The sequence below is a fragment of the Diorhabda sublineata genome, chromosome 3, assembly GCF_026230105.1.
Source record: "Diorhabda sublineata isolate icDioSubl1.1 chromosome 3, icDioSubl1.1, whole genome shotgun sequence".
Classification (NCBI taxonomy): domain Eukaryota; kingdom Metazoa; phylum Arthropoda; class Insecta; order Coleoptera; family Chrysomelidae; genus Diorhabda; species Diorhabda sublineata.
In genome coordinates this window covers 17502656-17529845 of record NC_079476.1, presented here as the reverse complement: position 1 = coordinate 17529845, position 27190 = coordinate 17502656, and the positions used below count along the sequence as shown (strand labels likewise).

At 30.4% G+C, this 27190-nt stretch overlaps 2 protein-coding genes and 1 long non-coding RNA gene across 4 annotated transcripts in view; 2 read left to right on the top strand and 1 right to left on the bottom strand.

Moving 5' to 3' along the window:
- Positions 1-332: 332 nt before the first annotated feature.
- The window catches only part of LOC130441921 (insulin-degrading enzyme), a 29340-nt gene continuing 2482 nt past the window's right edge, over positions 333-27190 (bottom strand). The window contains exons 1-19 of one of the 2 annotated variants that reach the window (XM_056775803.1): positions 17627-18253; positions 17364-17560; positions 17079-17286; positions 16853-17022; positions 15946-16068; positions 14343-14545; positions 10865-11065; positions 10671-10808; positions 10511-10614; positions 10284-10386; positions 8628-8723; positions 8459-8568; positions 6059-6203; positions 5890-6000; positions 5662-5782; positions 5069-5430; positions 2458-2592; positions 2187-2396; positions 333-1803 (exon numbers count right to left, since the gene is read on the bottom strand). In XM_056775803.1, coding sequence (XP_056631781.1) covers positions 1582-1803; positions 2187-2396; positions 2458-2592; positions 5069-5430; positions 5662-5782; positions 5890-6000; positions 6059-6203; positions 8459-8568; positions 8628-8723; positions 10284-10386; positions 10511-10614; positions 10671-10808; positions 10865-11065; positions 14343-14545; positions 15946-16068; positions 16853-17022; positions 17079-17286; positions 17364-17560; positions 17627-17706 — 3039 coding nt within the window. In that variant the 5' untranslated portion in view covers positions 17707-18253 and the 3' untranslated portion in view covers positions 333-1581. Of the gene's footprint in view, positions 1804-2186; positions 2397-2457; positions 2593-5068; positions 5431-5661; positions 5783-5889; positions 6001-6058; positions 6204-8458; positions 8569-8627; positions 8724-10283; positions 10387-10510; positions 10615-10670; positions 10809-10864; positions 11066-14342; positions 14546-15945; positions 16069-16852; positions 17023-17078; positions 17287-17363; positions 17561-17626; positions 18254-27190 lie in introns of those variants that run through there. The other variant, XM_056775802.1, reaches the window with a different exon arrangement.
- LOC130441922 (probable histone-lysine N-methyltransferase set-23) lies at positions 13483-14327 on the top strand. Its single transcript, XM_056775804.1, has one exon. The coding sequence runs from the start codon at positions 13510-13512 to the stop codon at positions 14311-14313; it is 804 nt and encodes a 267-aa protein (XP_056631782.1). The 5' UTR covers positions 13483-13509; the 3' UTR covers positions 14314-14327.
- On the top strand, positions 19447-21870 carry LOC130441923 (uncharacterized). Its single transcript, XR_008909658.1, has 3 exons — positions 19447-20126; positions 20223-20354; positions 20435-21870. It is a non-coding gene; the product is annotated as an uncharacterized LOC130441923 (long non-coding RNA).

The following is a 27190-nucleotide window of genomic DNA, read 5'->3' as shown; positions in this document are numbered from 1 at the left end:
ATGATGATACATAGTTATTTGGAATATTTATTTGGTGTTTAGTTGCCACAGTCTCACAACATAACATTCATAAACTAATTCATTAATGGATACCATGTAATTTTTTTATTATTATTGACTATAAATCGCAGCAAAACCGTTGAGGAAACTTTGGTTACCTTTTTCTACTATAAATATTATTAACATTAAGGAAATTTCGAAAATTGTATCTTCTTCCTTTTTCCCCTGTGGTTTTCATTTCCAAAAATATTCTAATGTCTCGGATTTGACACAAAAGCGCCATGCGTTGATAGAAGAGAAAGTTCAAGCAGGGAAAAATAAATTTAAAAAAAAAGTTTTTGATTATATATTTGAATTCAGTTTCTATTTACACGAACATCAACACAATTTTTTATTTACAAATAGTCTTAAATGAATTTTACAACAGTTCAATACACTAACATACAATTCAAACATTTCCTGTAAATTATTATAACGGGGAATAAGTTAAAATATAAATATGCACCCTCACCACCACCCTATCCTTTCACATACAAATCATGTTTGCTTATTGAACAAAAATAAAAAAAAAATTGTGAAATAAACAATGCATATAAAAATTGCTACAACACACTGGGTATTATTTTTACTGAACACATTATTTTATAACATTATCTGGTCCTTTGAGCCTTCCTATCCGGCTCGAAGGACCAGGAAGTGTAATTATTTAACTGTAAGTTCTGATATGATGTTAATAAACATCAATCAAGTAGAGATACAAGCCCTACTAACTGAATTACAGAATGGTGTTCAAAATCAAAGGTCAGAATGCTATGGAGGTCCATTGATGAGGAGATCAAAACCAACGTAGGGGGTATAGTGCTGCATGGTAAAGTGATTAATAAGTTAAAACATGTACAATATGTACCATCACTGTTTCTCTAACATTACACTAACGCTTCAAATCGCAGTATCTGGTCCCTTGAGCATTCATATCCGGCTCGATGGACCATGAAGTGTAATTATTTAACTGCAAGTTCTCATATAATGTTAACATCCAACAAGTAGCGATTCAAGCCATATTATGTATATCTGAGCTTACTGAAAACCAAATTTTTAAATCACACCACAAAGATGCAGATCTATTCGCCCAGTAGACTCATACGATGAGGAAACATGAACACTGACATATTACTTATCAAGAAAGATTAAAAAGATGCGAAAGGAGTCATCAGGATTCAGGAGGCGTAAAAGTGTGTGAAGAATTGAGAATCTCATGCGACATCTTACAAAATCAATTAGTTTCATCAAAGTTCGAAGAATCCATATTCAACGTAGAGAAGATTTCAGAATGTCAAAAACAATGGAGAAAAGGAATGCCAAAAATGAGTTATGTACCGTCGCTACCCCTCTAACATTCCACCAACGCTTAAAACCACATTATCTGGTTCTTCGAGCCTTCATATCCGGCTTGATGGACCAGAAATAGTAATTATTTAATTACAATAATGAGAATATACAATGTGTTCAATAAAAACAATACTAATATTCAAATTAAATAAATATGTTGATGGTATAAAAAAAGATAAACTAAGTTTGACATCACAGTTTACATTTGTTGCCTTTTCTTGTAATATTTATATACGGTTGTACCAAAGGATACATTTCGTGGCTACTCTTGAACACGGTTACGTCATTTATGACAGAACTTTTACACGTTCCGTGTGAATTTTCAGTTGAGTTTAAGCCAGCACCTCCTTCTGCTACGGACACAACTTGAACTGATAGTTTTTTACGTTTTTCGGCGTTGCTACTGAGCATTTCCTGAATTAAAATAAATTATATAATTTTCACAAATAAGTATATTAAGAAAAAAATTTCTGTCAAGATTACTAGTCACTAGCGTAAATTAATGGATAGTGTATGATTACCACTCAAAACACTAAAACGTAAAGGAAAATACGATTTAAATGATTTCGTGTGGTTTAAAATACAATATTTATTTAATAAATTGATATTTTGCATTGAAACACTACACAAAGAGTCCAAGTTACATAATTTGGTCCTTTGAGTCGTATATGAAGACTCGAAGGACCAATTATGGTGTATATTCAACAATGGTTACAAAAATTTCAATTTAGATACTTTTTTATGTTATAAAATTGCTTTTTCTTAATATTTCCAATTAAATTATAAACTATATTTACCTTATAAAATTCGATTATGTCATTTTTGGTGATAGATCTTAAATATGCGACCTCAACGTTCGCCCTATCGAAATGGTATTGCTGTGTCGTTATTTCCGACCAAAAACGATTCGTTAAAGCGTTCAATTGTTTGGGTTTTTCTAATCTTTGAGCAGCCCAAGCTTCGCGATGCTTCACAAAATCTTCTTCGGACATTTCGATGATCTGAGTCTAAAATAAATAAGCGAGTTATTGAAATTATTTGAAAAGATTGTTCATTTTATTATATTACCAGCATGCTGTCTAAAAATGCTTCTATCCTCGAATCTAAGTAATTTGGATGTCTATCAGATTGTACAATTATTCTTAATCCTTGTACACCGTTAGATCTTCTTACACCGCTGAATACTATGTAACCTAATTGTTCCTGAAATATGTTGAAATTATTTTTATTTAAATTATTTACTTACGGGAATTAATATATATATATATATATATGTATATATATATATATATATATATATATATATATATATATATATAAATTTCAAATTTATATATTATATATATTACAAATTTTCTTATTCTTTCTTCATTTAACCACTTTATAGTCTACTTCTTTCTTTATTAAGATGATATATTTGTCAAAACGCACGTGGAGGGTTAGAGAAAGTGAGTAAATATTTATTTATGTCTCCAATTAAGTATTTCAACTGTTGCCTCCTATATCAAAATACAGATTCTATTTTCTTCTTCTTTCTTCATTTTACCACCTTTTAGTCAAGGCAGATCTCCAAACTTTCTTAATCGAGTGAAACGGGCGGTTTTGAGAGGATTTTCAAAAACAGGAGCATCCTCCACACATATTGTGATGCATGTGATACTAGCTTGGTCATGAACTGGATAATGGAGCCACAAATCTTAAAATATTGTAAGCTAATATTAAAAAAGCAGATTATTTGTAGTAACGACTGAATTTCGTTGAAAAAATCATATTCAGAAAAGCCAAAATTGGTAGATGAAAAAATATCAATTTATAACAAGAGTGACTTTAGAAAAGAAAAAAATGTTTATGAAGAAGGTTGCATTGGGATAGAGAAGTCAAGTTGATTTTAATGAAAAAAGGAAATTACAAATCCCATTTATTTCCGATAAAATGAATGCAGTTATTTATCAAAATGTTTATTAGATTGTTGGAGAAAGAGCAAATAATTTTTTAGCAAGATATCGTGCCAACTCATACTACACTCTCTACTAAACGGTGGTTTAATAATTTTGGGAATTAAATTTAGGCTAGTCCGGATCTGAATCCAAAATTTGTGGGGAATTATGGCAAGGGAAGTCTAAGAATTGATGAGCTCGAAGAAAGAATAACACTAGTTTGGAAAAACAGCAGAAGTTCTTATTACTGAAGTAAATTTACTTATTGAAGAGATAGAAAACTTTTGGGTTAATACTTTTTCAGTTTTTTTTTTATTTTGTTCTAAATGGAGCTCAAGCTATCTTTTGCCAGTTAAATTCCAAAATAAATGACAAACTAATTCAAACTATGTAATCTCTTTGAGTTTCTATACTTGGATCATTTTTTGGATCTAAAACAGCATTAGGGGATAGATATAGAGATTATTATGGTTTATTGATTTTGACTATTGTCTTCTTCTTTTTTATACAGTAATAATCACCGTTATTTATTTTTCCTTTTTCAAATAGTTAATTTTTGTAAGATTGCAGCTTATACTTTTTCATAGGTTTTTTTATTTTGATCTAAATCGAGCTTAACCTATCTTTTGTCACTCAAATTCCAAAATAAATGACAACCTAATTCAAACAGTTTGTTCTCTTCGAGTTTCTATATTTGGATCATTTTTTGGATCTAAAAACAGCTACTAGTCACTAGGGGCTAGATTTGGAGATTATGGTGGTTGTGGTTTAGTTTACATATTGAAAAGTTATGCTTTTGATTTAAAATAAGAGAAAGGATAATTATACAAATTCAAATATTGGGTTAGCGACAAAGTAATCTTTTGCCATCTTTCTTTCAGCTTCATAAAATTTCCGCGCTCATAAAATTTCTGGTTCTTATCAGCAAAAAACTGAACCCAGATGTGTGAGGCCTTGTATTATCATGGTAGAATACTAAACCTTTCATATTTGACAATTCTGGTTGTTTTTCTTTGATTCCTTCATCCAATTTCATCAATTGTTGACAGTAAACATCATAATTGATAGTTTGGTTCCTAAAGCAGCTCAAAAAACATAACAGCTCTGTAATCCCACTAAACTGACAGCATGGGCTTTTTTTTGTTTTTCAGCTTTTGATGTAGTTGTTCATCATATTTGCTCCATGATCATTTTCAAACTATGTTACTGTAAAGGACCCATTTTTCATCACCAGTGATGAGTCTTCTCAAGAGTTGGTTTCATTTCGTTTAATGTGCATATCACAAATGATGATTCTTTCAATTTGTGAGGTACCCAAATATCAAGCTTCTTAACTAGCCCAAGACATTTTAAATGTTTTTCAATTGTTGTATGTGATACATGTAGCCTCTTCGCTACATCTCGAACAGTTATATGACGATCCTCTTCTATTATGAGTTTGATTTGGTCATCATCCACTTTAGTAGGCCAACCACGTTGCTCATCTTTGAGGGAGACATCTCCAGGGCGGAATTTTTTATACCTGTTCTAACACGTTCTGTTAAGCAATCACATATTCCTTTATGAGCCACAGCAGCTTTCTTTCCTTTACGGAAATAAAAAAGTAAAATTAACCTACAGCTAATAGCTTTAATAAAAATCACGCACCACTTGCTTCTAAAGTTACGTCAATGTGACCAGTATCACGTGACAAACGGCAAAGTACAGCTCTAGCACACTAAAAAGTATCTTAAACAATTTACCTTAGTCCGCAAAATATTGAAACAAGGTTCTTGAAGAATCTGAGCAACCAATTCGAGTTTCATATTATTTTCTTTGGATTGCAATCCGCATTGATAATATAACTCGACGCAGGAAGATTTGTGGACGTCGTTTTTAACTTCGTAGGAATATTGACAACCGTCTTCTAATTTTAATTCTCTATTGAGTAGTAACTGTCTAGGAAGTAAGGGAGACATATTCATTGATGATGTTAAACTGTCTTCGATGATTCGAACAAGTTCAAGTGCCTTTTCTTTATTAGCGTTACCGTGGATTAGACATTCGATGTGCATCTTGGATAATATTTGAGGGATGAATGCTTCCAATCTTTCAATCGTCATTTCTGAAATGTATTAAAATTGAACAAAGAAATGCATAAGTCAGAATTTAAAAATAAATAGCATGAAAATTCCTCTACTATAAGTGAATGTTTATAAAATCCTCAAAAACTGTTTGCAGGTAAGTATTTACGCGGAGATAAGAAAGTAGGTTCGGTATTTTTGGAATGAATATCATATATAAAGATTTTGTTACCTATAAATTAGAGAATTAATAATCGATGAGGTACACTTACGGTCAACAGCTGCAAGAAGTTCTTGTTTGGTCCACGAATGTTCCGTCAATAAAACAGTCAAGTAATATACAGCGTGTTGGTAAGGTTGCTCCGCCGCGAAATTTTTCAAATTTCTTACATACTAAAACATATTTTCAATTTTAAAATTATTATTTCCTTTATTTTTTTATAGTTTTGAAAATCTGGTAACATTGAAACTTTTTTTCATAGATTATCAAATCTACTTACGGTTTCTTTAATTATGTTGAATCTTTTAGGATCTATTTTGAAGTTTGTCAATTTTTCCATGATTTTTTGCAAAAATATATGTTGTTTGTTGTTGTAACCGCCAATGCCCAACTAAAATATTATACATATGAAGAAAATTTCGAAAAACTAACAAATTTTTGGGTCTTACAATTAAACCGTATTTTGTGTTAATCAGTTCCCACTTCAGTCCAGCAAGTTCGGCAGCGTACGCATATTCATTCAAGGCGTCTTTGAACAATTGTACCAACATGTGCGTCAAATTACAATTGAGCGGATCTAAGTAAGCCAGAGGACTGAAATAAACAGGAAATTTGAAATGGGTTTTTCCTCGTAACACATAAATGAATAAATAAAGGATGCTGTATACAAAAAACCAAGTTTTATAGCCAAATTTGCAACCTTTCCATTTTTCTATCTTCCCTGTTAACGATGACTCCTTCTTTTGATTGATATTTTTTTTTTATAGAAACATTGTTTCTGGTCTTAAGAGACCACTAGTCACTAGAGGCTAGATCTGGAGATTACAGTGCGAGTGGAAACAAAACAAAGCCATTTTATCAACTTGTAGAAGAAAATTTTTTTTCTTCCGCATATGGTATGATGCAGGTGAAGGTCTTATGGCAGGTACTGTTCATTCACTGCGAGTTCATTTTATCAGATCTTCGGGCCATTTACTTTTTAGTCTTCTTTCTTTCAGAGGGGGTTGCTATTGTTAGCACAGCGGTCTTTATATTTGTTTACGTTCGTTTTTGTGACATTGTTGATGAATGATATATTAAGGTCATTGTGGATGGTTAAATTTGAGATATACCATGGAGAGTCGAGCAGAATTCGAAGAATTTTGGATTCAAATGAGGCCTAGATATTTCACTTCATCTTTCACTGGATTATTGTTATTATTAATGGAAATTTGAGGGATGTCATTTTTTGATCCAGGAGTGTCGAGATGGTTTTGAAGACTTTCCGATGCTTGAGTTGGATTTTTATTAGATGAAATCACTGCTGTATCATCTGCAAACGTTGCTATAAGTATTCGAGTATATCGAGTGTGACAAGTAGATACAAGAACGGCCCCAGAACTGCCCTGGGGTACTCCTGAATTTATTTCATGATAGTCTGATAGTTCTTAAATACATGCAGTAATTGCGACTGTTCATGATTTTTTCTAATATTATATTAATAGTATATTGGGTGAACCACGAAATACAGAGATTCACAACTTCTCCAGTTGATTATTATGTTTATGCTTCCTTCTGGTAAAATCCATTAAGATGACTGCCATTTTGATTCAAATGTGTGTAATAGTGAAGCCAACTTCACATATCGATGCAAAAGATGCTTTTTATTTTTCTTGAAACCCTCCAAACTTCAATTTGAATCATCAATTTTTTGTTATTTAGGTTCCACTATGGGTAAACGCGTCAATAATTTGAAAATAAGTTTTTCCATGATCAAAAGCTCATGTAAAATGGTGTAAACATTTTATGATATCTTCGTAATGTCTTTCTATCTCTTTCAATTTAAGGTTTTCCATGATGATTTTTTTATACAACCTCCTCTTTTGGATAACCTCTTTCTCAGCGAACCAGGACTTCTACTAGAAGCTAAATTTGGAGATTAAGGTGTGTACTGAAACAAAACTAAGCCATTTTATCAACTTGTGGATATGAATTTTTTTTTCTTCTACATATGGAATCATTCCAAATTTTCTTCTTTCTTCGGTTCTTAAATACACAGTTAATTGTTTTTCAAAATATTTTAACAAAATATGTCGTGGGTACTACAAATTACAAAGATCATAATCAAATTGTTAGGTTTTTCCTCCCTCTAGGTTTAGATAACGACCATTTTTATTTAAATTTATAGTGGTGAAGTCAACTTCACATATTGATTCAAAAGATCCTTTTTATCTTTCTTGAAACTCTCCAAACTTCAATTTGGATCATCATTCATTTTGTTGTTTAGGTTCCACTATGGAAAAATGTGCTAATAATTTGGAGATTTGCATTTCCATGCTTAAAAGCTCTTGTAAAATGATGTGAACACTCAATGATATCTTCATAATGTCTATTATCTCTTTCAATTTAAGGTTTTCCATGATGATTTTTTTTATTTAACCACCTCTTTTGGACAACCTCGTTATTGAGCATCGTCAGTGACATTTCGACCACACATAATAGTCGTTTATTAGAAAAAAAGTCACCATAAAATATTTTCGGTTCTATTTCAGAGGTTAAAAAATTCTAACAAACAAACTATTGACGAAAATGAGCTTGAAACTTGATAGCCTACCATGGGATAAGCTGCGATCACAAGAAAAAACCATAAAAATATGGTTTGGTAACCTCTATCCATTAGATTAGAAACTTATTGATGAATATGTCACAGTTCCAGTTTCCAATAGATATAATATGAATTACCCTGGTATTAAGAAAAAAATAAAAATAGGAAGAGCTGAAATGGAACACACAGAAAAAGTTGAGAAAGAAATATAAGAAAATTAGGTTTATGAATATAAAAAAAAATTATTTCATGATAAAATAATTACCTGACAAAATCGCACATGAGATTCGCTTTGGGAAGTAAAAATTGATCATCCTGTTTGAACCACACTCGTGTCAAGGCGGTGTCTTCTACTATTACTGGAAATTCGGTTACCTAAAAATTTTTTTTATTTTAAAAATACACACATTGTAATTAACCATCGATATACTTACATCTTCATCGATGGGATACAAACTAAAATCGTTGGGAATGAATTCGTTCTTTTCCGGCATTTTCAAATCCGGACATAATCCTGCTTCTTTCCATCTCTAAAAGTTCATCAGAAATGTATATTCGAGTATAAACTGGTAGTTTTATAAATAGAGGTATTCTAATCTTTAGATATTTTCCTATTGGAGGTTTAATGCTATTAACAAAGCATATAAATACTTTTTAAAGCCCTGTATATTTAAGATGAATATCCCTCATGATATAATTTCATTGAAATGAATATACAAGATGGAACAAAAATTGATGCTAATAGAGCTAGTAGAACTAAAAGATGAGGAAAACAAGAGCACTTGATAATTATTTTTTTTAAATTGCTCTATATATTTCAGTATGAGCATTTCTTGTTATACGATTTTTTTCATATAAATTTACATGATAGGATAATGAGCGGTGGTAAAGAACTAATTTATTTATAGAAAACTAGGGATAGGAAAACATGGTAGTTAATATTACAGAGTAACATTTCAAATGATATGATTTTCTCAAGTTAATATGCCAGAGGAGATAATAATTAATGCTAATAGAACTGGTCGAACTAAGGAAACCTTCTAGAGATGGAGGAGCAGGGGTAGTTAATAACTACTATTTGAAGCAGTCCTGTATAAATTTCGGATTTGACATTTCAAGTGAAAAGATTTTTTTTCAGAAGTAAATATGTAAGATAAGACAACACTCGAGGCTAAAGAACTAGTTACACTAAGAAAAGCTTCTAGAGAGGGGGGATAGAAGAGTAGCTAATAACTATTATTTGAAGGAGCCCTGTTCATTCCGAGTTAAAATTTCAAGTGGAACGATTTTTTTAGAAGTGAATATACAAAATGGGACAACAATCAATGCTAAGGAACCAGTAAGCATGAGGAAATCTAAAATTGGAAGTAATAGAGCTTGTTAATAACTAATTTTCGAAGTGACATTTAAAGCGCTATGATTTTTTTGAAGTGATTATACAAGTTGGGACAATAAGTGATTCTGAAAAACTAGTCCAAGCAAGTTAGGGGAAACAACAATAGTTAATAACTACTTTTTGAGGTTTCCCTGTAGATTTTAGAATAAATATTTCCAGTGAAACGATTTTTTTTTCAATTTAATATGCAAGATGAGACAATAATCGATATAAAAGAACCAGTCAAGCTAATGAAATCTAAAGACGAAGGAAATACTGCTTGTTAACAACCACTTTTTGAAGCAACCCTGTATATTTTAGAGTAAACATTTCCAAATATACGATTTTTATTGCAGTGATCTTTTACATATGAAGGGAAACGATAAGTATAACCCTCCAATTTTTTTTTTAAAATGGAGATATAATCTTGTCAGTATATCATTCCAAAGGTCTCATTTTCAAATTTGAACCAAAAACTAATAGAAAAAAATATAAAACCTTCTGATTTTATAAATCACAACAATATGATTAAAATTTATAGGTTTAGGTTTTTATAATAAGAAAATAAAGAAATAGCTAAATAAAAAGACGATCATAACTATGGTGAAGGAATTCACCCAATTTGAACTCACTCGATTTTTTAAAGAGATATGTCAACAATATTATGTCTTTTATCAAAGCAGAGGAAAAGTCATGAAAATTCTATTATTTATACCTGTATTGTTGCATCGGGAATTTTTTCTTTACGATATTTAGTTCCATACCAGGGTTCTTTTTCATCCAAATCTTTTTCAAATTTCTTAGCTATAACAGATATCCTAAAATAAAAAAAAATCACTTTTTCATTCGTTCAAATACAAAAAGTAATGAATTAAATTTGTTTACCACAACCAATGTAACATTTACAAAACAGTTGAGATGAGTTTTATTATTAAAACTTACCTAACTTTCTCCGGAACGAAATTTTTCCATGTATCTTCCACTAGATCCGGACGCCATTCGTTCAACATGTAATTTGCATATAAAACATCTTCCATTGGATATTCCTAATAATAATTGATACATTAAATACCATATAAAGAAAAACTTAATAATAACGAACCTGTAAACTATGTACTAAAGAAGAAATATAACCTCTAGGTGATTCTTTATCTTTAAATCTGAATATCATCTGAGCTATGTCTCGATTTTCATCTTGCACCCATTTTTGTGGACCTTCTCTTTTCAACATATTCAAATACTGAAAGTTTTCCAAAATTATCAACAGTTTAGTTACACGAGAAAAATTCTACGAACCTGGAAAACTAATTCAACAATCTCATCGACATGATTAATACCTTCTTCAGTTAAATCCACTGCCACCGCGAAGAATCCTATACCTCGTGGAGCAGGTTTGTTTCCTGCTACTAAACTGTTGGACCATCCACGAGCTTTTAGTACCGATAAAATACTTCCCGGACCTTCGTGTCCCATTAAATGACTTATATAATGACTAGGCTAAAAGATAAATACATCTTTCATTGTAAAATTTGAATTTATTTCCATAAAAATATAATTTGCTTTAAAATTTCATGTTCTCATTTACAACCCCCCAAAGAATCAAACGGCTTATTGTTGAAAAAAGAAAAGCAATAACGAAGTGGCACAGAGGCCAAAAATTCATACAACCAACTTAGCAACACCCTTTAATGAAAACTGAAACAAATGCATGATAACAATTTTTTGTAGATCAATAAAATCAAATTAAAAAAAGTAATGCCTATCTCTCCACTTTGCAATGCTACACCAAATCCAACAACTTAAGGAAGGAGCAACGAAGAAAAAGTAGAACTGTTTTCAGGACACCTATCAGAAGTTTTTACCCTTCTTAATTATATTACAGATCAGATTATCCAAAACTAACCAAATAGAAATCAAGATACATACACGACAAATATAAAGTTGACAAGTCCAAAGGAAATGAAATTAACAATATGCTCTCCTGAAGAACAAGAATTCTCTAAGCATTGACATGATAACACCAAAAATGGGATCGTGATGCTAACCTATATATTTAAAGAGATTTTAAGACTGAAGTACTAACCAAAAATAATAAAAAAATCTCAAAGAAGACTTATTGCAAAACTTTTTATATAATAAAAGTAGTATTAGAAGAAGAAAAGTATTGCTTGCTATTTAAAATCAAACGGACTCTTCAGATTTTCCTTTTCATCTTACTAAAATCATATTTATAAGACAGAATCTTTAGATCAAAAATAAAATGTCACAATTTAAACCCATTAAATAATGTACATAATATTCACGCAGACCTTCCAGTCTGTAATTACACCATAACAGAGCGACACTAACAACTAGATGCCAAAAATTCGAGAGAACACATTAAGAAGAAACGCAAACAAATAGACCTTGAAATCAAATGCAGCCACTATACAAATCTAAGATTCTGCGTGCAATTGTCGATGTTCCCGGGTATGTTTTAAACTAGACGATACACGGAGACCTTCTAATTGCAACAGTACAAGAAACTATACAACAAAGAACCCAAATGAAATACTAAACGCTGGAATTACAAGTTAATCCAATACTCCAACCTTTGATGCAAGGAAGAGATGACCAAAAGCTAAAAAAATACTGGCCATTTCATCAGGAGATATGCGAGGTTTTTTTTGAATGTAGCCCCTAAGTTAACAAAATAATCTATAGAATTGTAAATTCAAACTGTTATTAGATCCAGATGCAGAAGAATCCGCTACACACCTAAATAAAAATTTGTTGGGCATCCTTGGGTATTCCAATGAGCAAAATCTAAAGCTGAATGCAAATAAGAATCAAGTTTTACTGTTTTGTTCTCAGACACGTAGAGAACATTTGCAACAAAATTTAAAATTGTAGTTGGGCAGCAAGACGTTGGTATTCAAACAATTTGCTAAAAACTTATAATTAATTTTAGATGTAGACTTGAGGTTTAAAAACATTTAAAGATACTTTTGCAGTAAAGCTATGCTAAGATGAAACTCTTGTATATAAGCAAGTTAATTTCAAGATGGGAAAAAGCTTTGTGAATTTCAAATACTGTTTTTACCTATTGTAATGTTGTTTACTATCCTTGTTTTGACAGGGCATAGAAAAATTATGTGCTATATGCACAGATTTATTTTCAAGTTAAGAAATTATGATATTTCGGTCCAAATTAAGGAATTAAATTGGTTAAAAATGTCGAATGTTGTGAAACTTCATTTTATGTGCCTTATTAAGAAAGTTTTAATACATTCGACACCCGTTTATTTGAGGGAAAAACTTGTTTTTGAGACTGTACCATGTTCTTTTGCATTGTTGAACAGTAAGAAGTGGAAGAATAACATAAAGTCGAATAACTTCTATTGCATGATGTGTGTACATTGTATACTTTGTAAATTGTATTTTGTACACATAGCAGACCAATAAAGACGATTTATTTTCATTATTAAATAAACACTATGCATAAGAAAAATTTACAGCTACATTGATATATATTATCCATCTCTTCAATAGGTAAATATCTTGAATATAATACTCCTTTTAACTTCATAATTATCGATAAATTCCATATTGAGTTTCATCATGTTGCGAGATATTTTTAGGTTATGTTTATAATTTTTCTTCTCGATTTTTAAAGTGTACTGGTCTTTATACTTACGATTCAACAATTAGTAATTAAACAATTTTAAATTTATGTAGCTACTGTTTTTTTATGTTTATTTTTTGCTAATTTACAATACGTTATTAAAATGAATTGTAGTTAGCAATAAACAAAAATTAATAAGAAACTTTAACTACAAAACTTTCAACTGTTTAATCACAAGAGAAAAAGACCAGTACGTCATAAAAATAAAGAAGAATTAATAATAAACATAACCTAAAAATATATCCTGTTTTCATGTAGAAGTTTTCTAGATAATAAAATGGAATTTAGAGATAATTACGAACATAAAGTGAAAGGAGTATTATATTTTTCAAGAAATTTACCTACTGAAGAAGCGGGTAATCTATATCAACACTATACAAAAGGTTGTAAATGTTTAAGTGACTGCCTATACGAAACTTGCCAATGTTTAATGGAAAGTGGAACTGCTTACGAATATACAAACAAACTCGACTTTGAACAATACAAACTGAAATATAATAATTTAGAATTACCAAGTTTCGAGTGTAATACAAACTGTCTTTGTAAGCACACAATTTGCGGAAACAAGTTAGTGCAATTAGGACCGCGACAAAATTTAGAAGTCAAATTATGCCCAAATCTGAATAAAGGTTATGGGTTATATACGTCAAAATTGATATATACCGGTAATTTTATTTGTGAATATGCTGGAGAAGTTCTAACGGACACGGAAGCTAAAAGTAGATACAAAACTTACACTAAAAATAACCAACCAAACTACATATTCTGTTTGAAAGAAAGATTCGGCGATAAATTATTGAAGACGTTCATAGATCCGACTACTTATGGTAATATCGGAAGATACATAAACCACAGTTGTAACCCAAACTGTAATTTGATAATTATTAGAGAAAATAGCACCATACCAATTGTAGCGATATTCGCAGCGCGAAATATAGAACCCAACGAAGAAATTACATTCAATTATGGAGAAGAAACAAATTCTGAAAGTGATGAACCAATTCCAAGGAAACCGTGTTATTGTGATGAAATTAATTGTAAGAAATATCTTCCATATGAACCAGATTTACAAAAAAATTAATGTACACATGTAAATTGTGTATTACTTACCGATGATTTGTAATGTTCAGTAAAATCTTCAGTGGGAAAGATGATATTCAAATTTCGAACGTCTTTTACTGGTGAAACATATACTATAGTTTGGAATTGGTCGTCAGTGAAAGGATGAGTTTTCCATTCTGGAGATTTTACGTTGTGATTACTTACGCCAGAAAATAGTTCTACTACCATCTCTTCCAATTCATCTAAACTTTCTGTATATAAAATATAAACAAATCACTAAATATGCAGATTATCAGTTATAGTCACAAATACACTATCTAGATCTGGAGATGGACAAAACTAGTGTCCTATGGAAGGCTTGAAGAACTGGACAGTGCAAAATGTGATTTTTCAGAATTTAAGTAATTTGCTCAAACAGACCAAATATGGAATTCCATAGTGAGGAATTGTTAGTAATTTCAACTTCAAATACTGATCATGATTTTTTTTTATTGAAAAACTCACAATTCTCAACAATAACACTTGAACTTTTTTTATAATTATAATAATAAAGTTACTATTCATTAATTTTCAATTTCCATAACCATTAGTGCTATTCTTACCGAACACACTGTCTATTACCATATGACTAAGCCATCTGGCCCTTCGAGTCAGATATGAAGGCTCGAAGGAACAGAAAGTGTAAATATTATAAATATAAAAACGTTGATGTAGTGGTAGTAGATTGTGTATATAGTAAATATAATACCAATTATCAAATTAATCCTACAACATTTATAATTGTTTTTCACTCTCCTTTGTTTTATATTAGATTTGTTGTCAACTAAAGGGTATATTTTGTGATTTCTTCTGAGTAATAATTTAATATGAATTTGAGAAAGAATTTTTAGAACCATTTATATTGATTACACTGTTTATTACTGCTAATAGAGCACAATTACACTGATCTAGAGCCTCACATGGATCACTGTTTCATATATTGCTCGAAAGACCAAACCGTGTAATTGTAAGTGTTGATTTAGTGGTACTAAACAGGATGTTCAATATAATGAACTACAATTTATGTCAATACAAAAAATTATGCACATTTTAAGTAAGATTTAGTCGAATGACCAAGAACGACTGATTATAAACTAGATGCGAAGGTTAACTAGTTGTTACAATTGTCCCTTAAGGCAGATATGCACCTGCAGGGATGGCTCATAGAATTTTCAACAGGTATTGCTTTTATCCCGTCAATTAGAATCTTTTGATTATCCTCCTGGATTTTAAACTGAAGTTCCGTCAATTTCAGGTCTCAGAACAGAATTTTGAGTCATTGGTAATCATCTTAACAAAATTAACATTTTTCAATTACCCTACTCTACCAACTCTCATAGACTCAACTTTTTGGTGAGTTTTGAGGGTTTCCTGTTCTTAAAAGTTTTATTGTCCCTCCAAAAATGATTTGTGCCAAAAAAATATGATAAGTAATTTTTTTCTACTTCATTAATGATGCTGTCAAAAATAATGTATTAGCTGTACATAGTTGGAATTCGGAATAAGGAAATGGAAGGAATAAATCAAGTAATAGACACATTCAGATCACACGCAGTCTAATTACCTCAAATAAAAAGATCTAAGAATAAAAAAAGTTTGAGTAATTGCTTACCTTTGCCTAATACAGCTAAACTCATGATATTTGATGAATACCACTTTTCATGAAACTCTAGCAACTTCTCTCTTACATCAATGTTGTTTTCTTTTGGTATTCTCAATAAAGTATCTTTATTACCTGGAGAGAAAATTATTCTTCTTGAATGTAACGACTAAATTTACATTGGAATTACACACCACCAGCAAAAATAACTCAACTTTTAATTAAAGAGCATTTACCAGCTTAATTTTGTTATCTTTCAAATTTCTATTTGAAATATTGTTATTTTTTTATTGATAAAGAAGTATATTCTGGAAAACATTCAATTTGGTTGAAATCCAAGAACAGGTATGTAGTATGCGACCTATAGCCCCATAACTTTGAAAATGAACACTATCTTTCACCAAAATCAAATTGTACCCCCTATCTCATTGATTGGATAAAAGTTGTTACAATTGAACCCTATCTATTTATCAGATAATTACAAATATTCCATGAAAATTATTTCTACAGTAACTTTCCAAGGAATTTTGCAAAAATACATTTTCAAAAAACAACAGAAATATTCAAATCTGTAGAGTTCACACCAGCAATGAAAATTTAGTGGTCCAAAAGGACCACCTAAGTTATGATTTAGTGGTCCAAAAATATAACGTGGTAGACAAAAGTAAAAAAATTAACATATGCATGTTACACACACTTTTATACATATTTTTACGGCATATATAAATTCTTTTATGCAAAAACAGCACAGTAAATATAAAACATAGGTTTTTTTAAAAATATTTTGGGCGACAAATGTGTCGCCTAAAATGATTTTGGCAATATTTCTTGATGATTTGGCGACAATTGTCGCTATGTCGCCATGCTGGCGTGAACCCTACAAATCTGTAAAACATACAATGAAAAAATGATTACTAACCTGTTCCGAACGTATTGAAGGGATGATCGGGGTTGGCCAAATGCTTATTCAACTGATCCAATCTCCAGAGATCATTGGGAATATTTTTCTCATGCTCAGAATTCACAGCATTTATCTCTCTTTCAGTGGCACTTTCCGTGAAAAGTGGAGCAATAAAAAATTGGGAAAATCTAAAGGATTTAAAAATATAAGACGTTTTAAGAATATTAAATTTTGAAGACTTTACCTGTCTAGAGCTTGAGATAGTTTATCTGGAATTACATCAAAATAATAAAGAGTATGATCTAGATACGTCGCAGCGTTTGAACTTCCTCCATGTTCACTTAAAAATTTACTATAATCGTTTTCATTTGGATATTTTTTAGTACCTAGAAACAACATGTGTTCACAAAAATGAGCTAAACCATATACCTCTTTTGGATCACTTAGAAAACCTACAAAAAATTATAATTATAAAAATTACAACACAATTGATTCTTATTAATAATATATTGGCCAGAAACGTGCGTACCCACATTAACGTCCATGGCAGCAGATGACTTGTCAGTTTTTGGATCGCTAACAAGAAGTATTTTCATGTGATTGGAAAGCTCCAATCCTCGATAAAGCCTTTGGTCTTCATCTGATTTTGTGATGTTATCATAACGTTTCAAAACAAGCGGAGATTTATTCATTTTAAGCTTTGTTTCTTTAAGAAGCTCTGCTGTACTGAAAAGAAAAAATTAAAATATTAAATACTATCAGTAGAATAATCTCAAGTTTATATATATGTACCTATATAAAAATACTGTCGGCTTAAATTTTTTACTACTAAACTTTTTCACGAATAGAATTGTTTGTCTTATACAATACATTCGAAATTATCTACTTTAGTTATTTAATATCAATAACAAAAAAATATTACTTTGCTCTTGATGTAGATTAAATAACGTCATATATTAATGTCAATAATTGAAGTTATTGCATACACATTTTCTTGCGAACGAACTCGTTACAGACTGAGATTTTCATATATCGATGACGTCACGTAATCGATGGTTAATCGAATGCTAAGCTTGAAAATAAGATCAAATTATCAAAATTATTTTGGAATCATTAAAAGCAGCTAAGACGATATAGAAAAGTGCGTAGTAGTAGTATAGTTTCCATCTTAGGTCCTTTTAGATGTTTTGTCATTTTTTCGGCTAAAGTAGCAGTTCATGAACTATATGAATTATCTTGATAGATGATGTCGAAAAAACTTCCAAGACGTTTTAGTAATAATAATTAATCTCTAATAGTCTTACAAAGTGATATAAGCAAATTATTCTCAACCAGTTAAATAGGATTACATTTATAGTGTTAAATTAGGTAGTTCAATGTCCACAAACAGCAAAATAAATAAGTCACTGCAATAAAAACATAATTATTACAAACTGGTTTTAAACACAATGAAACATATTTTTATTAATAATTAATCAGTGATGTCAGATTGGTTATATAAGTATTGTCTAATTGTTCATAAACATATAGTTATTTAATATCACTATAATATTATAAAACATTTAATTATATTGAAATGGAATAATAAAACGATTTTCATTACTTTATATTTCAATCATTTTATTAATTCATGGATTTCTTTCGTTATTGATTTTTTTAATATACTTTTATGCTTTGCACCAAAACCTACCAACATCATAGAAACGTTGTATCTGGCAACAACATCAATAAAAAATATGTAATTTACGTACAAGGGTCCTCTGAAAAGTTTCCAACTTAACCGAAGTCTCTTTTTAAGTCCATACTCTTTTTGCAGCAATGCTTTAGCCTTTTTTGAGATTAAGAAATAGGAAAAGTCGTTTGGAGCCAGATATGGTGGATACGGTCAGTTTTTAACCAATTCAGAGAACAATTCGTGAATTTTGGTGTTGGCAATAAGCATTGTCCTGATGGAAAAGCTCTTTCTATGCCGATAGCGTTTTCTATCTGATCTTTGTACAAGAGTGCGCTTACAAAACAACCCGTTGAGTGTGAAAACAATATTTTAATACAAAGTTCATACAAGATTTGCTATGATATACTTCACATTCTACGCAAGAGCGTTCAAAAACGCACTACGGGAACGACCGAGAGTCCATTCCATATTCTCTTCTTCTGATCGGGTAAACTATTACCAAGTATTACAGAGTATTTCTTCTGAGAGAAAAGTATCCAACTATATACGATAAATTATAGCTGGAATGAAGTATGCCGAGTTAACAAATTTAATATCATTATTGACTGAAACAGTTCACAATTCTTTAATAAGCCCTAGTGCTATAAAACTGGGAATAATAAGGACTAAAATCCAACAATTACATTCCCAAACCACACAGAAACTTACGGCAAAAACATTTGCTTACCCCATAGTGGCCATTTTTAAATGGGCTCAGCTGATTTTGACAATTTAGGGCCGCAGCATTCAAAGTCAACATAGCTATGATGATAGCAAACCTCCGAAATGGTGATAGTATATGAAGAAGAAGATTTTTTAGATAAAGGTTAGCTACTGTTTTATTAGTTTATTATTACAAAGAAAATAATTCTAATATCAATATAACATAGGCGTTCACAATTAACCCGTACCCTGTTGGAGTACTTAGCTTCATAGATTATGCGGGTACTTTAACTTAAGCGCATGCCAATTAGCCAACGTTATTTGTCAATAGGAATGTTTTAGCGTTGCTTATTTATTCAGTAATCACGAATTAGATTGGTTATATCGTCTGCTTGGAGGTAAAAGTCACTAAGTGCAATTTTTTCCAAATTCGAGAAAAAGTCATTGTGTGTTGATGTAATAATTTCCCATAAGTATGAAAAGTCACTAAATGAACATAACTGCTATAAGTGCAAATCAGAGAATGAGAAAATTCACTATTTAATTATTTGAGAAGTTTCGTAAAAGTTAAAGTTCATCATAGTCACTTGATGAGTTTTACCATTCATGGTTTCTGTAGGTTAGGGCACTTGGTGAATTTCCCTCTAGCGCTTTTCTTTGGAACTACATATCTCTCTTTATCCAATTCAATCTGTTAACTACAAGTGAGTTATGGGTTATGCCAATAAAAACATTGTTGTGTTTATTTTGTTCGTTAAAAGTGCATTGTAATCACTTAAAAATGCTCAGTCGCGGTAATAAGCTAGTTGCTTTGTGCAAGTCTAATGAAATTAATAATAAGGAAAAGGAATCATTAGATGAGAATGGAAACAACAATAGAAACCAGGAGTTTATGATTAAAACACTGCAATCACGGTAAGCTTTTTCTCTACATGTGCATTACTTATTATTCTTTAAATTAATAAAGTGATTTATATTATTAAAACAATAATTGTTATTTTTTAAATTTAGGAAAACATTGCCCTTAATGAAGATGAAATAGATAACCTGCTATTAGATTCTGGGTCAGAGTATGTACCTTCTCCTTCAAATTCAACTCTTGATGTTTATTCAGATGAGATTACCGATCGAGAAAATAATGAAGTATGTTTTTCTTTTATAAAGTATCCGTTATGATTTGCTTCACAACCAATAATAACTAATTGTTTTTATATGACTTATAGGAAACGACATTAGAAAGCAGTAGCCAAAAGAAAAAAAGAAGCCTCCACCCAACAAAACCCAGCCTATTGAAATAGATTATGTCAAAGAACACAAATTCTTTTCCTACTGTGGAATCTCACTACACCAGAAAAAATAGTGAGAAAAAGTATTTATCTAGCGATTTAAATATTTCCTCAATGTATAGACTTTACAAAGAAAGGTGTGAAATCAAAAATATAAATACTGTTAGCATCCATCAGTATAGAAAAATCTTTTGTACAATTATTCCTTTTTTGTGCCCCAAAAAGATCAATGCATGTTATGCAGCAAATACAATCTTGCTAAAAAAGAAAACTGTTTAGGTGAAGATCTGGAGGAATCCTACAATGTTCACATAAAATGAAAAACAGTTTGCCAAGAAGCCGAAAGTAAGGACAAAGAGTGTGCAGAATTTGACAGCAGCTTTAAAACCTTTACATTTGATCTGCAAAAAGTAATGCAGCTCCCATCTACATCTGCTGTTTCCCAATTTTATTATAGCCAAAAAATTTTGGTATATAACTTGACTTTCTTTGAAAGCAAAAATAAAGAAGGAAGTTGTTTCTTTTGGAATGAAATAAATGGGAAAAGAGGCTCTAATGAAATTGTTATAATGTTATTATTATGAAATTTATATCCATGCTACCCCCTGGGATAAAGAAGCCATTTAGAGGTGATTGAACATAAATTTTTGGAATCCGGCTATTCTTTCATGGAATGTGATTCCATGCATTCCACGATAGAAAGGAAAATGAAAAATCAAGAGATATTTATGATGAATGATTATAAACGAATATTTGAAGGAGCCAGAACAGGAAAAAATACCATACCCTACAAATGCTTTGAGCTGAAGTATACAGATTTTTTAGATTTAGGAAACCTCAGTTCTAAGATCATAAAAAATAAAAAAACTGATATAGAAGGAAACAAGATTAATTGGTTAAAAATTAAATGTTTCAAATTTTTGAAAACAGAACCAAACAAAATATTTTATAAGTACAGTCATAAAGACGACTACAAGGCCTTAGATATTAATAGCTCATCAAATCGTGGAAGACCACGAAGCAATGACAACTGTTTCCCAGCTCTCGTCTCTGCCTATAGTGTCCAATTAAAGTTAAATAAAGCAAAGAAAAAAGACTTGATCCAACTTTGTGACAAAGGAGTCATTCCAGAGGAAGTCCAGCTGTGGTATAGAAATATACCGTCTCTAAAAACTTCAGATGAAAGAGCTCCAGAGCCTTGTATAGATGATATAAGAGATGAAGAATGGATTCTCGAGTAATTTTGACCTGAAAAAATGTGTATAAGATTTTTGCGTGTATTATACTGTATGATATATTTGTTTAGTGTTTTTCTCTGATTACAAAATATTTGTGAAACATTTCTGTCTGTAAATAAAAAGATTATAAAAAAATTATATTTTATTTCACTAACACCAACTAACATACTTGAAATACTCATTAAGTGCGAAAATTAAATTTTAATCCACTATGAGTCAAGTGTTAATTTAAAAAAAGATAAGATAATTTAAAATTAGTTTAAAAAAAAAAGGAATTGAGTGGAAATTTTGAATGATTTATCATTTTCCTATTTTTAATGAGCGTATCCCCGTTTTTTTGCTCTCCTGAAAAATTTTGATTTTCTTACTTAATGAGTTTTACCTCCAAGCAAACAATATATCAGTTTTTTTATTATTTTGCTACATAATAAATGTCGAAGATATATAATGTGTAAAGTGGGGCGTTTTTTGTGCGTATAAGGTTATCTATTGCGGTTAATATATGTCACAAAACATACAAATCCTTTGTACATAAAGGCATGACGATTAATGCATATCCTCTATACATATACAGTTATCTATGGGGGTTGTGAACATCTCAACAAGCTTGTTTAAAATATTATCGATTAATTTTTATTAAATGAGTTGTATGAATTATTAACTTCTTTTAATTTATCTATATTAACCCACTTTTGGGACTAACTTTAATAATATGAAATTCAAGAACTTGTATACCTATGTAGGTTAAGACAATATATGTGCCGAAAACATGAAATTTGTTTTTGCGACAAAATATACCGATATATGCAGATTCGAACAATTTATCACCTTGTATGAAAAAAAACGGTACCTATCTACTTCCACTAACCGACTTTTTTAAATAACAAACTGTCCTAAATAGCTTCACATTGTTAAATCGGTCTTATGTTAATTAACACACGCCTATTTTTTTTAATTAACTTTCATTGTCATTATAAAAGTTTAATTAACAGAACCGTACTAGGGAGAAATTTATTTTTGAATATAGCTTATATATTTTGAGATTTGTTTTAAGACATTCGTATATAAATATTTATAATATTAACTTTACTTATTTATAAATAATAAAATTAGTCTTTTGTTAATGTACCGGGTGTACCAATCATGGTTTCCGGTCTTATATCTAACACGGTTTATAGTACAATAGCAAAAAAACTATATCGTCGATGTGTCCAAGCGTTTTTCGCAAGACGTCTTCATTTATTTGTTAATGAATTTATACCGTTTGGCTGTTCCACACCGTATAAAAACGTCTCAGAAGTGAATAGTAAAAAAATTTATAACAACTTATAATATAATAACAAAATGTTTCATTGAAGTTGATTTAAAAATGTTATGGTATGATAAGTACAGATCATCAAATTATTTATGGTTTTATTCAAATATAACGATGTATATTACAATATTACACCATTTTGTATCCTTTTAACACAAACAAGCATGACGCTACTATTTTTTTTTTAATTTTAACTTCCTTAAAATGTTTTATTTATTCTTTGTAAAACGTGTGTATATTGTTAATGAGACGTTAATGTTTTATATATTTTTTTCACGTAATTTATGTTTTAATATTACGAAAAAATTATAATAATAAATTTTTCTTTAAATATTTATCGTATATTTTGTTATAAAATGTGCTTCTAATAACATCGGAATTTAAAAATACTCTGTATTAGATTTCTTAGCAATAACTATAATAATCAAAAATACATACTTTCAAATACGCCTTCTAATGGCGAATCTGAAATTCTGACAATAATTTCCATGTGTTTTTCGGGGCCACTTTTGTCAATTATTTTTCCCTGAAGCGCTCTTGAGATATTGGACATTCTTAGTTGTCCACCCGGTGTATAGGGTTTTTAGGAAGCAATGATTAAGATCAACTACCAGCTGATTGCTGCTCCTAACTCGAAAGAGGACTTTTTATAAGTTTCCGAAAGTGGCTACTAAAATGTTTATAGTGAATATTTTAAATTTAAATCTTGACCTACAAGAAACTTTTATTATTATTTAGTAGTATCGGGCTTTAATTTATGATTTTATCAACAACTATCACATATTCTATGGTTAACGAAAAGAATAATTAAGAATAATGACAGCTCGTACTGTTGTCAATTGAATAATATTGACAATTCGTTGGAATTATATTATTCTAATCATCAACGACTTTTGGCAAGAAATTCTTTCGGATCACACCGATCATTATGAAATTCGGCATGGAAGTTATAAATAACTCGAGGTACAAAAGTTATATAGATCATTTCGAGTAAAGTGACTTGAAATATCCGCCACAGTTTCGTGATGGACCATCAAATATTTTGTTTCATTTGTGTATAGTCACGATACACATACAAGGTATGCCTTTGCATAGGCATGCGCGAACTCTCTCGCACAAAGTGATGTCACGTTGGAATCAAAATGTGAAGTATAATGTATGCTAAATACCTGTTATTAAGTTTTATTTTGATTCAAAAAGTAATATTTGATACAAAGAAATGTCTATAAATATATTATTTATATGGTTATTGAATTTACCAGTTGAATTTCGCGTTCTCAAGGTCACTTGCGGTTTACAAGGAATATAATTTCTTTCCTGTTTCGTGAAAAAAGAGATTATTCAAAATATGATTAGCAAAATTATGGAATTATTCAATTAAACAATATTGTTTCTGATATATTATGGGTATATTTCATTTATTTCTTTGAGCTAATTATATATAAAGGTAAATAAACAAAGTTTTAGGCACTTTGTATTATATAAAACTACCCTCTTCGAAATGAATGGAGCCAGCACGCGCTAAACTAAACAACACATAAATAAGGGGTACGTGCTAAATATTTTCAACCAGACTGAAACCGTTCTTTTTATAATTCTACAAGTGAATCAACGATAACATAATGTAAGTATAACGATTGGAAAAAAATAAAAATTCTGCTTGTTACTTTGTGATTCACGAAATTTATTAACCATATTTTGAATAATTTTATTCTTTCGATCACAGGGTCCTGTCTACTGCTTCGCTAAGTCTTTTGCATGTAGCGATGGCATTATGATATATAATAGAAAGTACAATCCTTTCAAAGAAAATAATAACAGTTAGGTCAACTCTATAATAGTCGCTAAACACAAAAAAATATCACAAACACACAAAAACCCAGTAAATACGTACAACTCCAACCTAATGTTAATGGCCAAGAAAACATTCTGATTCCAGCATGACGTCATGCGCCAGAAGTGTCAAATTTGAGCCGACAATTCAGCTAGAGTTGCCAACTATACTGTTTTAAACAGAATTATACAGTTTTTCATTAAATTATACTTTTTAGTGTTGAATAAAAATAAAGTATACCAAAACTGCTTGCACATTATTAAGTGTTAACTTAGACGGTCACACAAATGTGTTTTTACACACACTGCTCAGTGCAGCGCAGCCACAAACAAATTCTTAACGAATCTGTCAATGTCAAATATTCAAGACTGTCACTCACTGACAGATATGCGAGTGTATGAGTTCTCAGAACATAACCTTTTTTCGTGTCATTGAAGTTTTAGGTCACATTTGATCATTATGAACAAATTTTAGATAATATAAATTTGTATAGACTCCATATTGGTGTTTATAATTTATATTCAGAATTAACAAATTTCAAAATAATTTACGAAAAAAATATTAGAAGCCAAAAATTTTCTTGAAATGAGCACTGGCCAAAAGTGGAGCAATATATTAGAAAAATTTAAAAAAATAACTAAAATAATAAAAAACGAGCATTAGTAAGTTGTTCGAGAAGCTCTATAAAATATGTATTTAAAACAATAAATAAAATAGTGTTCATTTTTCTAAAATGCTATTTAATTGAATATACTTTATTTCTTGCAAAAAAAGTTGTTTTATATACATTCGGTCAACATAATTAAAATTTTCTCCAACTTTCACTTCTTAGACTTTTTTGTTTTTTTGATAGAAAATCAGTACAAAATAACAGGAAAAATTTTACGTTTTGACCTATTACGAGCTTTATCAAAATATGTCATATTTGTACAAATTACCTACTAATTTTCATTTTGATAATTAATTAAAAACACTGATAAATGTTGTTATGGGCTTTTATTGTTCTGTTAGACGAATCAATTTCTCAACTTTAATAACAAGTAGAAATTATATTAGTTTTCTTTCACAATCACGTGTATATAATGTTAAAACACCCGGGGCTTATTTTATAATTATATCGGTGTTGAAATATCCATTCCATAATCACAAGCTTTGTAGAGGAAATTTATACCTAAGTGGAACGCACAATTTGAACATGAACATAAACTAGGATAAAATTGAATGCAGCATGGATTTTCGTTTGCGAATTTTGATTGCGTTTAAGAAAACTAATTGCACTCTTACTGCAACGCTAATTTTGTAATTATAAAAAGCCACCAAATAGTTTACAGGCCGACAAATTGCTTATGCAATTTTTGCAAGGATCTCCAATAATTCTAAATAATTACTAAAAATTTAAGGTCATTATTGACAATTTCATTGACTTGCGCTGTACAAAATAATGTAGTAAATATAACCTAAAAGAAACTTACACTGATGCTAATGTGGCGCCACGTAGTATGAGGTTTGTTCTTGGTAGCTGCACTGGCAGAACTAGTTCAGGAAGTGTACACTAAATCTTTCTTTGTAACAGAACCAGCGCTAGGGTTGCTGCTCTTAGTAGCAATGCAAGAGAACTAGTTCACCCAGTTCACTGTGCTGATTGCTCTAAGTCTAGAGTCAGTTCAGCCAGTGCAGTGCAAGACAGTGTAATCTGGAAACGGTGGCACTACATCTTCGTTATCGGACGAATGTAAAATATCAAAAAAAAATAACCTCGAATACAACAATCAACAAATGCTCCATTGCTCTCAGCACCATATCGTTCTTTCTATCTGATCGAACTAATTCTATACACTCATAAACTGGCCTGCACTGGTCCAGTTCAGTACACTTCCAGTGCAGTTTCCAAGAACAAACCTATGGCATCCTTATCATTTTTGTTCTGTATCCTATTTGTCCAAATAACGGTGAACATATATATTAAGTTTCAAATTTTAGTAGGGGCTGCTTGTAGTTTTAGAAATTTTGAAAAATCTTTCCAATAACTGAATAATTTTCAAATAATCTATTAGTTAGTATATTTTAATTAATTTATTCGAATAATAAACAACACAGTTAACGAGAATGTTTATTCACGTATCTAGTTGTCAGTAGTCAGAATAAAAAAAAATAATTGCTTTCAAAAAAAATATGTTTATATATCAAATATTAATGAGACAATTAATCATTTGGGCGATTCTTTTTATTAACAGTTAATTTTAAAATGGATATCTATACCATCGACATCGTTATAAAGAAAATCGATAAAAAATTAACAAGCAAAT

What these genes read in the sequence shown, in the direction of transcription:
- LOC130441922 (XM_056775804.1), top strand. Translation starts at nt 13,510, where the DNA reads ATGGAATTTAGAGATAATTACGAACATAAAGTGAAAGGAGTATTATAT.